The 12,855-nt window shown below is 36.0% G+C and overlaps 1 protein-coding gene across 3 annotated transcripts in view; it reads right to left on the minus strand.

The window, feature by feature from the left end:
- FAN1 (FANCD2 and FANCI associated nuclease 1) overlaps positions 1-12,499 on the minus strand; it is a 33,544-nt gene extending 21,045 nt beyond the window's left edge. Inside the window, exons 1-4 of one of the 3 annotated variants that reach the window (XM_003755602.4) lie at positions 12,339-12,499; positions 7,835-9,309; positions 5,780-5,920; positions 3,997-4,198 (exon numbers count right to left, since the gene is read on the minus strand). In XM_003755602.4, coding sequence (XP_003755650.1) covers positions 3,997-4,198; positions 5,780-5,920; positions 7,835-9,179 — 1,688 coding nt within the window. In that variant the 5' untranslated portion in view covers positions 9,180-9,309; positions 12,339-12,499. Of the gene's footprint in view, positions 1-3,996; positions 4,199-5,779; positions 5,921-7,834; positions 9,310-11,495; positions 11,928-12,338 lie in introns of those variants that run through there. The other 2 variants (XM_023497565.2, XM_012542834.3) reach the window with 2 other exon arrangements.
- Positions 12,500-12,855: the final 356 nt, after the last annotated feature.

Raw genomic sequence — 12,855 nt, forward strand, 5'->3', positions numbered from 1 at the left:
AAAAAAAAAAAAAAAAAAAAATCCATTACCCAGAATTTTTTTTTTCTTGAAGCAATGACAAAGTATAGTGTAAAAGGAAGTAGGTTGGGAAAATACTACGAGTACTGATCTTAAGAACCAGAAGACCTGGATTCAAATTCCAACTCTTATATTTATTACTGAGTGATTATGGATAAGTTGTCTAACCACCAAGAGCCTCAATTTTCTGCAAATGGATGTGTTTTCATGTAAAATAGACATAATACTATTTATCTTAATTCTTAGCACTGTTATCAGGAAAGTACTTTGTAAAATTTAAACTGCTTTGAAAGTATGAGTATGAATAATATACAGATAGATGTGATCCTTTTAAAGCATCTTTATATGTAAAATGAAACAATAATATGATCAAACCAACAGCTACAACCCAGCAAGATGTTTAGACATTTTAATTGCTCCCTGATAGTATATCTTGTTTTAAAGAAAAAATACACATGCACATATACATGTATAAGCACATATATATATATATATATAATATATATATATAAAGTATAAATGTTTATTTTTACAGCAATAGAATAAAAAACATTTTCTGTTGCAACTAAACAGAAAATTGTACAATAATTTTTAACGATTGCAAATTTCTATACTAAATAAAAAATTAGTATTTCTATTTACTAGAAATTTAATACTAGAATTTATATATATACATATATGTACATATGTGTGTTTTTATATATATATATAGAGAGAGAGAGAGAGAGAGAGTATAGTATATATATTGCATACTATATACTATACTAAAGGTAGACTAAAGATTATAAAATAACATTGCCAAAGAAACAAACCTCTTCCCAAGATTAGTAATCAAGTGTCCTGACCTCCTTTCTTTTATAATCTAATCTAATGTGGTGAAAAGCACAGGGAATTTGGAGTTAAGAGATCTGGGTTCTAAATCTGGCTTTAATCGGTTATGTTATTTACACTAGGTAAATGACTTAGCTTCTCTGGGCCTGAACTTTGTCATTTGCAAAAATAATGCTAGTACCTATACCTTCTTCACAGAGTTGCTTATAAGGACCAAATGAGATTTCATACATAGTTAAAAAACACTCTGAAAACCACAGTGTCATGCAAAGTAGGCTATCAGAATTTATATTTACTAGTAAGGCTTTGGAGAGCATGAAATAGGATAATGTAAGAAAGTATTGCATATATAGAAGATACCTAAGAATCTTGTTGTTGTTCTTCATGACCCAATTCAGGGTTTTCTTGGCAAAGATACTGTAGAGTGGTTTGCCATTTCCTTCTCCAGTTTATTTTACAAATGAAGAAACTGAGGAAATAGGGTTGAGTTACTTACCCAAGGTCACACAGCTAGTAAATGTCTGAGGCCATGTTCGAATTTAGGAAAATGAGTTTTCCTAACTCTCGGCCCAATACTCTATATCTACTTAGGAACTTTATAATACTTTAATTATTTCACATTCTATAATCAATTAACCTTAGCACATGCCATCAATAACTTTTTTAGCCTGAAAAGTTTTTGGTTTTCTTGGTATAAAATACATCATTTTATCTTCTCATTTTGAATAATATTCTAATGGATTCATTATTTTAAAGATTTGAATGTCCCCTTCAACCATGCAGATTGCTATCTGTCCTGCCCAATTCCTACACATGTGTTTCCCTAAGTTTATCACAGAAGTCCCAAACACTAGTGGCCTGCCTTTCTTTCTTGTGCCATTGCAAGGACATGAGTACTGCTCCCAGTCTGCCCAGGAGTCATCCCTTGCTCCTACCACATTACCAGACCTTCTTTGAGTCAAACATCTCCCTGATGGCATCTTTTCTTCCTGTTCTTCAAAGTTCTTTTTCTCTTGTGTGATTCTGCCTGCTCACACTCTCTCCACTACTTTCTATGTGATACTCATCTTTGATGCAGTCCATGTGTGTGTATGAAATACACACATATACTGCTAGACAAGTTCTGACTCATCCATCCAACTGTAGGTCATAATCTGGACAGTAAACATTCTTCATCCACTTGGTTGGGGGTTTTTCTGTGTGGATGGAGAGGCTGCTTCTTTCGAATGCTTATGATTCTCCTTCCAGAAGCCTCTGCAATATTTAACTTAAGCCTTTGATGCACATTATCTCACTTAATTCTCACAAGTTCATTGCGAGACAGATGCTATCACTAGTTTACAGACAAGAAAGCTGAGACTCAAACAACTCAACTGACTTAGCACGGGTCAGTAGAATACACAAATCTACTAGTTTCTTTCCAATTTTATAGCACTGCTAGCTCTATGCTTTATCTCAAGGAAAACACAATTTCTGTTAAAAATGCCAATTTAAAAGTATTTCACCTGAGCTGGCAGAGATGAGCTGCAAAATATATCATTGACAGGAATATGTATTGATAAATGGGAGACCTTTTGAGAATCTCATATAAAAAAAATCTAGTTCTTGGTACTCTAGAAGTTGGAAGTTACTTACATAAGGAGCAAAGTTAAAAAATTGCAATGGGAAATAATGTTAGAAAAATCATAAACATTTCTAAAGCCTTCTTTGCAGCTTCAGGTCATCGAGCAGTAATAGAAAATATTCACAAATATGGATTTAGTGGAACATTTTTTCAGATGTTCTAAACAACTAAACACTAAAACAAATTTAGTGGGGAAAATCCATGTCTAAAGGTCAAAATAATTTTAATAATCAAAATAGAATGGGTAAAATTCTTAAGTGAAGTAATAGGCCCTCATTTTCACATGCATAGGTTACTATGAAAATAGGGCAAAATACAAATTGTCAGAACTGAGACCATTTTCAAAAGGATGATCCTTTATATATAGATATAGATATAGATTTAGATTTAAATCTATATGTCTTTGGAAAAAGGTTTTAATAAAAAAAATCCATTTTATTTTCATTTAAGATAGTAATTTATGTTTCTATTCATGTATTCCTAACGTTAAAATATATCTGACATGTCATAAATAATGATTAAAAATATTACTGCAAGAAAAATAAAGTTTCCTGGGCATATATGCTCAGGAAAGATAGCATATTAAAATATAAGGGCTGTTGAAGATTGTACTGAATTTTTTATACTAAAATCTTATTGAAGTATGAAAATTTCTGCCAAGATAAGATTTCAATACATTATTGGATTACTTGCCCTCTAGGGGAGAGCGTGGAGAGGAAGGGAGAAAAAAAAATTTGGAACACAAGATTCTGCAAAGGTGAATGTTGAAAATTATCTATATACAAAAATATATCTATACATATCTATATATATATATATATGTCTATAAAATTTTGAAAATAAAAAACTTTAATAAAAATATTTAAATATGTTCATTACATGATACAACTCACTCAATGCCCTATTTGTTTTATTATTTTTTATTCTTTGACAGGAATTAGCATTCTACCTTATTTATTTGACCAGATGTGATTCATCATTACAGAGAACAACTGAGGAAACTTTTCACTAATAAGGCAACTTCTGTTTTTAAGAGTTCCCTGGGCACTGAGAAGATAAGCGACTAGAGACACACATATAATGTATCAGAGGCAGTCTTGGAACTCTAGACTTTCTTGGCAAAAATGCTGGTTCTCTATCCACTATGCCATGTTGCTTCCTCTCTTGTTTTATTGGAGGCAATCAAGTTTAAGTGACTTGGGTAGAGTTACACGTACGTGTCTAAGGTCCCATTTAAACTCAGGTTGATCCTGGATGAATGCTCTATCATCTGTTTCCTCTGTTTTTGAAAACAGAAGATTTTGCCTCTCCTTTGAAAAAATCTACAATGTTAAAAAATATTGCCTGTATAGTCAAGCTAGGAATGGTCTTGTAACCTTAAGGGGAAAAAAAAAATTACAGTTCTTTCGGGCCTTTTCAAACCAGTTAAAATAAGCACCTGATTTCTACAATGAATATAGTATGTGAAAGCACTATTTCTTTAACTCATAAAGGCAAATGGAAGTATTAAAATATAATGGTACCTTTTCAAAATCACCGCACCAATGCCAGGCTGAGTCTTGCCCAGACTAAAGACAGAACGCTGTTTGGCCAGCTTGAAAAAGGTGTCCAGCAGTTGCTGTTTCTGTCCATTGGGATTTGTCAAATGAAATATCTTTGCTAAGGTTTTTAGCTCAGGAGCAGAAAGTAGTTCAAGTACTTCAGAGAGATCTTGTAATTCAGATTCTACAAAAGTAAAAAGCATAAGAATTTAAAGTGGAATAAGTATTTAAACTTCAGGTCAGGCTTCTACAAACACAATCTTTCAACAACAATGTCATGGATAATATACCCTAAGGTCTTCTGGACCTTGTCATGCACCAAGTGACGCAGATCTTGAAGACTTCTAGGCCTTTGTACTTACATAAAACTGAAGTCTTCTATATGTGCTGTCTCCCTAATTAGATTGTGAGCTACTTGAGAACAAGGATAGTCTTACTTTTTCTATTTGCATCCTCAAGATCTATTGTATTCTTAAGCACTTAATAAATACTTTTTCATCTATCCACTCAATATTTTAGAAGATGAAAATAATGTGGTAAAAAAGTTAAAAAGCAAACAACAATGTTATTAATTTCAACTTGGTTCAAAATTGGAGTTTTTAATTCTACTATCAAGAATAGTTGTGGTGTTTTTCTTCTTTAAAATATAATGGTTTTCTCTGGGAGCAGGTTTCTTGGGGAGGTTTTCTGGAGGCAGCCTTAGTTTCAGTTAAAAGTAATAATCACCCAAATGCAGCCAGGTGCTAAAAGTTCAGATCTTTTATTGTCTCCAACATAGCCCGGTTAGCTGTCTTAGAGGCTTCTCTCTCTCTCTCTCCTTGGTTCTAAGAGCTCTTGCAGCTTTGTCCTTTGCTTCTGCCTCTGCTTTCTTCAGCCTCCAGCCAGCACCAAGGTAAAAGTTGGAAATGAATCTGTCTTGCCTCTTAGAGAGAGAGCTTCTGGCTCTCAATCTCCCAGAGTGCTCCTCTCCGACCTCTGGCAATGTTCCGAAGTAACTCACTTGATTGGCTCTCTGAAGTTCTATTTATGCTCCTTCTCCGAGAGTGGGATTGTAGGATATGAGAGTGGAATTATGGGTTTCCTCCCAGCGTGCTCTCTGGCCCTAAGAGCTTCAAGAGAGGTGTGAATTCACAAAGTTACAAAGTTAACTTTGTGAATCTCCCATACTTGTGGGCTCCAATGAGTACTTAAATACTTCTTGATTATGAGAGCTCTCTAAAGGTGTGAACACAAGCATTGTTTCTATCAGTATTAGGGACTTATCGCCTCCTAAGGATTGGTTCTAAGGTGTGAACCAGTAAGCATTGTTTCAATTCCATTGAGTTAACACTAGAATTCTAACATCTCCCTTGAATTATCACCTTGTTTCAAGCTGAGTTAACACTAGGATTCCAACAAGTAGTGAGCATCTCTGAGGAGCAACTCAGATTCCTGACAGAGGGAGAAATCAAAAACAGATAAATTCTTCCTTTCTGTGGGCCTTGGTAATAGTTATTTTTCTTTATTTCAAGTATACCAGCATCAAGAGGAATCATATAATAGCAGACAATCTTTAGCTGTCTCAGCATTCTTAATCTGAGCTTTGATCAACCTTAGTTTAAAATAATTAGTTATCCCAAATAGAAGAGTGAAACTGCCAATAATTCAAATAACTAAGGAATTAATTTTTACTGATTACCAACAAAAAATACAGTGTTGTATTAGTGTTAATCTAAAAGCAATTCAAGTATTATACTCATTTAACATTTCTTATTACTAATCATACCTGTCTGCAGAAAGCCTACTTGCTTTAATTCTTCAATCGCTGGTGATAAATCTTGGCCAATCTCTCCATAATCTATCTTATTAGTTTTTATCCAAACTTGCTTGCGCTGAAAAAGTCTTACATATAATTTCTGCCCACTTGCTGCAGTAAATAAGGAGGGAAAAAATATATATATTAACTTTCTTCATAAAAATAATATTATAGATTTACTAGTAGCTAGCAGTTACAAAGTGCCTACTATGTGCCAGGTACCGTGCAATTTTGTCTCATTTGATATTGTCTCATTTGAACCTCATGACCACCCTGGAGGAGGAAGGTGCTATTATCCATGTTTTACAGTTGAGGAAATTAAGGCTGATGTTAAGTGATTTACTCAATAAGTTTCTGAGGCCAGACCCAAGTTCAGATCTTCCTAACCCAGGTCCAGTACTACCTCTACTGCACCATCTATCTCATGACTTTGATTATTCTGCAGTGGAATTTAATAATGGAATTAAAGTTCTCTTCTAAGAAATATTCCATCTCTTTTTGGAAGAGATGATAAGATAAAAGAATTTTGAGCCAGAAAAGTTATCTTTTCTGAAGCAGAATTTGTTATTCTGTCTCTAAGACAGGGACATACATTCCCTACAAAAACTACATAGTTTTTGTAATCTTAACAGGTCACATTCTCTGGGCCCCAATTTTCTCATCTGCAAAATGAGGCAAGGCTATATTATCTCTAATATTATTTGGAGCTCTAAGATTCTACTCCTTGTCTGAGGAATTAACAATTTCTTTCTCATATTTTATAAAAACAACAAAAACAATTAGAAGTGGATTTCAAATAACAAAAAGAAATATGATTATAAAAGATGTACCTCTGAGAGGTGCATAAAAACTAAACATGTAGAACTTTCATTAGGGAAAATGGTCATACTTGTGAATTATAATGAAGCATACAACAGCATATAATGTAAGCATACAAATGAAGCAAACTGAATTCATGATAATTCTCATTAATTCAGTCTGCACCACACAGTAGAATTCTGAACAATCTTGATAGGATAGTAAACTTGACATCATTATGTCCATTCTTCTATTGTGAGTGAAAGAATTAGAAGGGGATGCAGGGAAGATAATAGGGAACAATTATCCCCTAAAGAAATGTTTTACATGTTAAGATATAAAACAATTAGGGAACACTAAAATGATTACCACAATGAGGTCTATAAAAGAATTCTTGTTCATCAGCAAGTTTTAAATATTATTATAAACCCTTGTGCATGGAGCAATATTTAAATATTATTAGCCACTTGTATGACATCAATGCAAATGTGGGTTATCTCTACTCTAGAGGCTAGCAAGGACAAAGCCAGCTTTCTGCAACTACAGGGATGTCTCATTTTTATGTGGGCATTCTTTTTTACATAAGAAATCTAAAAGTAACTTTTCCTTCAAATTTGGACTATTCAATTCTGAATACAACTGACTTCCCATGAATAGAGTGACAAGTTAAAAATTTTAAAAACTTATTTTTATTACTGTTATGACTCTGTATTTTCCATTTCCTTTTTACCTTTACTTAAAAATAAGCCCAATGTCCAAGCTAACTAAAATAGTATTTGCAAAAAGAGTAGGAGAGTAAAAAATAAAATAAAATAGCAGACTTCTCCCCAACTTTTTTTTTTCTTGCTAAATAATAGTTTATACTTTTCTCTAAGAGATTGATCTTTTTTTAAAAAAAAGCTGAGTCCATTTTATGTCAAATATTTTGTATGACTTAATAAATTGAATCTTTCATTAAAATCACACTATCACTTATGCGACATATATTATAAAAGTATTAGTAAATACAGGTGTCATTCCCTTACATACATAGTGTTATGATCAAGAATCCTAATGAATAAGCTATTATTAGTACATTGCTAACCTTAAGAAGATACCATTTATAATATAAATATAATCTTACTAAGATTCTAAAAGCAAATGGAACTTTGAAAGTACAACTGAAACAATTCTTTCCCACAAGAAGAAATAGTCTTTTGTTTTGTTGGGAGGTTTTTTTTTGGATACCTGATAGTTTTAAAAACTTTGTTATGATTTCCTTATCCTGTTCATCAAAGAGCTTCAGATCATCTTCATTTTCAAAAACTGCTTTTAGTACCATAAGAAAATTCCTAAGATAATATGGATGTTCTGAAAAATCAGAAGTCAAGTCCAAGTTACCACTATCCTGATTTGCTTTTTCTGATTCATCATCATCTGGCTCCAGCTCCAAAAAAGCAGAGTCATGAATGGTTTCATTTTTTAAGTCAATGTGACTTTCTTTCAGAAGTGTTCTTGTGTTGTCCCTTTCAGAATAAGTATTTCCATGACTATTACATTTCACTGCCAAATTAGTAGGTGGGGAAGCATTTTGGGACCACTGAGTTTGGCCTTCTGAGACATCAGTCATAATTACTTGATTATATTCTGTTGATTGTACTATAATATTGCTTCTACTTTTACTACCCACAACTTCAAAAATCTTCTCAATCTTAAGAATATTCTCTGAAGCTGACAATTTACTACCACAAGTTTTATCCATAAAGTCAAGAGTGGGTACCGATGTTCCATATTCTTGGGTATCAGTCTGATTTTCATTTTCTAATATTTCTTTATCTTCTGAGGTATATTCAGAAGCAGTGCTTTCTTTATTAAAGCACCCAGAAGACTTTTCAGAAATAAAAATATTTTCCTTTTGAGATCCATTTCCCAAAACCTGTTCTTCATCCCTATCTGTGATTAAATTAGCTTCTACTTCTTTAACAGGTAGATGCATCAAACTTTGTGTCTTCAGAACTTCATGTTTTTCTAGTCTCTCATTTTTAGCTATTAATTTTTTAGTTTCTATGTATCGCTTGGATAATTTTGATGACAGGCTTCCTAAGGGAATAATTTTCATTGTTTGCTGTTTTAGTTCCTCTTGACTATTGTTTACTAAGTTACCACTATTTTTAAAGTATGGACTGATTTTCTCTGTCATATCACTTTTTACATTATCACTTTTAATGGGGGAGCTCAAATTTATCTGGGGAGGTAAAGATTGCTTTGGAGGTATACATCCTGTGGTTGTTTTGGATAAATTAGCTGGAGATAGATTTGGATTTACTGAGCTGTCAAATTCTGTTCTATCAATTTGAAGTACTTCATTATTGTTCTGCTGGCACATTTCATCAATGTGCCTATTTAAGTCATATCTTGGCACCATTTGGCCACAGATAGGACAAGCAAGTTTGACTGGGGGTGCATTATTAAAAAATGAAAAAATAGAATTGGATTTGAATAGCCCTTTTTTAGCCTTGGTTTCATTCTTCTGATTTTTACTTTTTGACAAACTTTTACGAGGTCTTTTTTCTTCAGGAGATTTGTCTGACATTTTAAGATCAAGTAATTATTCAACGCAGGCTGTTTCATATAAAACCGAGCAATGTTGATGTTCTAATTCTGAAGTGACAAAAATTGGAACTGTTTTGTTTCATGTTCTTTGCTTGAATAATTTCTTCTTCCTATAAGTTAAAAAAAAGACTTATTAGAAACATCTAATAATTTAACAAAAGGAGAGAAGAAAAAAATTAAATATTTTAAACATTGAATGACAGAGTAGCTAGATAAGATACAGATAAGATTAAGAGCCAGAAAATTCTACCTCTAGTCCCCAGTCTCATTCTCATTTACTATAGTTTTGTGACTTGAGCAGTCTTTTTACCTAAGATTTTTAAAAATTTATTTCTTTTGTTTTTCTCTTACCTAGATTTCTCCCAGCTTCTACTTTTCCTTCTCTCCCTTCTTCCTTCCCTCCCTCCCAGAGAGCTGTTCTATAATAAATAATTTTTAAAGAAAAAAAGAAAAAACAATCCAGCAATTTCCTAATCAATACATTGAAAAATTCAGTGTTATATGTACTGTTATACTTCTGTGAATTACCCCATCTGCAAAGGAATCAGGGCAGATAGACATTTCTTATTTGGAGAACAAGACAATTGGCCTGGGTGACTCCTAAAATTGCTCCCAATTCTGAAATTTAATGACCTTAGATATGAAAATGCAATTGTAAAAAAAAAAAAAAAAGATAGCTTATTTGAAAGTTTTAAGAAACATAAACTGTTTCATTATATCACTAACATTTCCCAACTAAAACTGCATTACTATAATTAACAGGAATGCTCTCTTTATGTACCATCAGTCACAAAGAGTTTTCCAAAAACTTCCTTTCTGCCCATTTTTTGGAATAGCACGGTTTTGTAGCTCATGTTAATCTAGAATTCTTATAAAAGCTTCCAGGTATAGCTGGCAGATTTGAAGGGTAGAAAGCTTTATTTAGATGTGAATATTCCACAATCTAGAATGCCCATAGTATCCAAAATCCTACTAGCTATCCATAATTATTCCTCCAAGTTCTCACAATTAATTCTTACATAAAAATTCAGACTCCATATGTAATGCTGGAGAAACTGAGGCAGAAGAGAGATTAGAGTTTTCAATATTTTATTAATTGGAGAGTATAATTGACTGGGCAGGACTCTCGTCTCTAATTATCCAGTCAGATAGAGATCAAGATATACTGGGACCAAGGAATCCATGTTGGTCCCAGGGCTGGAGGAGACTGTCATCTCAAAGAACCCAGCGCTGAATGGGCGTTATCTCAAGCTCTTAAATACCCTCTAGAGACAAAGAAAGGTAAGAAGCCCGGGAGAACTTCTGTCAGCATGGGGGATGTCTGAATACCTAGAGATAAAGATGTCAGTGAGGTCTTGAGGGATGTTGTAAATTCTTGAGGACAGGAAAAAGTCAGGAGTTCTGCTCTCTTGTTTATCTTGCTAACAATTAGAGTAAACGGTTCCCAATCTTACCGGACCAGAGTGGGTTTTTCTGACTAAGGGGATTTGACAGAACAGTTAAGGAAACTCAGACAAAGGAAACTAGTTCAGGGAAACTGAGTCAGAACAGTTAAAGAGAACTGTGGCATAACAGTTAGAATGACTGAGAAAGCCAGGTTCCCAGTAACTTGGGATGTTTCTCTAAACTAAGAGATAACTTCAGATCCCCAATAATGTTTTCCTTTCAGATGTCAACTAGTGGCTAAAAGGCAGGAGTGAAAGAAGACAAGTTCAAATCTGGCTCATGGATCAACCAAATCATTTCCAATGGAGCAGTAATGAACTGAACTAGCTACGCCCAGAGAAAGAATTCTGGGAGATGACTAAGAACCATTACATTGAATTCCCAATCCCTATATTTATGCCCACCTGCATTTTTTATTTCCTTCACAAGCTAATTGTACAATATTTCAGAGTCTGATTCTTTTTGTACAGCAAAATAATGTTTTGGTCATGTATACTTCTTGTGTATCTAATTTATATTTTAATATATTTAACATCTACTGGTCATCCTGCCATCTGGGGGAGTGGGGGGGGGGTAAGAGGTGAAAAATTGGAACAAGAGGTTTGGCAATTGTTAATGCTGTAAAGTTACCCATGTATATAACCTGTAAATAAAAGGCTATTAGATAAAAAATAAATAAATAAAAAAACAAATCTGGCTCATGCCCTTACTAGTTGTGTGACCTTGAACAGTCACTTAACTTGTCTGACTCATCTTTCTCAACTGTAAAATGGGCGCGATATCGCCCACCTCCCAAAGTTGTGTCAAACTTAGCCCAGTGCCTGGCATATAGTAGGCGCTTAATGTTTACCGAATAGGCAGAGACTTAATGCATGCTTTGTAACTTGAGAGCAAGCAACTCCTTTTGTCTATCTCCTTCGTCCGCTCCTCTCCCCCGTTGGCAAACGTGCCAAGTATGTCTTTTGTATGTACCCATTAGTTTGAACGTTGTTTCCCTCCAGTAAAAAGCAAGTTCCCTCGGGGAAGGGATGCGTCATTTTTGTCCGTTTCTTTAAGAACGAGCGCGACGTAAGCGGTCAATAAAAAAAAGGATAAGCTTGGAGCGGCCTCTCCTCGGCGGCCATCAAAGGCAACCTCGTTCTAAGAAGGTAAACCGGGACGGGAGAGCTCACACGAGGAACAAAGCCCGACTCCGGTGTCTCTGACTCCGAATGCAGTTCTCTGGCCCCTGTGCTACCCGCTGATGCCGGGGGTAGCCCTACTTCGGGGCCTTCCCCCGGAGAAGGGAAGCTCCTCGAAAGCAGGCGCCGCTTTACTTCCGGCCACACCCCCGGGTCTAGCACCGGGAGCGGCGGGCAGCGCGGGATCCGCCCTGACTCTGGGGGAGGGGCTGCTGAGGGCAGAGACGCCCGGGATAACGCAAAGCCTCTGGGGGAGGGACGGGCTAAGGCGGGGGCCCAGCAGGTGGCAGCAAGGCCGCTCGGTCTGCCCCGCCCCCCTCCCCTCCCCCATGCCGGGGGCTGCGCGAGGTCTCCTCCAGCACGCCCGACGCGCGCGCATTTCCCGCTGCTCTCTGATTTCCCTCCCGCCCCGCCATCTGCCGCGGGGGGCTCTCCACAGGAGTTCGGAGAAAAGCGCAGTCACAAAGCTCCGGAATCACCCGCCTTCCCCCCCGCGTTTCCCCTTTTCTCACCTGGCGCCGCGCTCCGATGCTCCCCAGACCTCTTCAATCTATCTCTTTCTTTCTCTCGGTATCTTCGGCCGCCCAGGCACAACGGGAGGAGCCTCGAGCGATCGATTCCATTTAAATCTCAGGCTGGAGGCTGGAGTGTTGCCTTCAAGTTAGCTCATTTTCTGCTTTTGTCTCCCTCCTTCCCAACCGCTAGGTGGGATCGTGGAGAGAAGGATGCGCAAATTTAATCTTGCAGACGTGAGTTCCAAACCAACCCCAGCAAATGGGACATCTGTTGTCGAATTAAATGAGATATGTGAGAGGTGTAATCGGCCCTTAATAAACGCTTTGTATAGGAAAGTGTTCAGACTGAGCCTGGAGTTTAAATCCAGCTTCAGACCCTTACGAATTAGGGGACGCTAGGCTGTTTCCTCAGCTGAGAAATGGGGGTGATGGTAGCAGCATCGACCCCCCCGGGGTTGTGTGAAGATAAGATGTGTGTCAATCATTTTTTAAATGTTTAATTAAATTTGCAAGG

This window comes from Sarcophilus harrisii, chromosome 2, assembly GCF_902635505.1.
Source record: "Sarcophilus harrisii chromosome 2, mSarHar1.11, whole genome shotgun sequence".
NCBI classification, from domain to species: domain Eukaryota; kingdom Metazoa; phylum Chordata; class Mammalia; order Dasyuromorphia; family Dasyuridae; genus Sarcophilus; species Sarcophilus harrisii.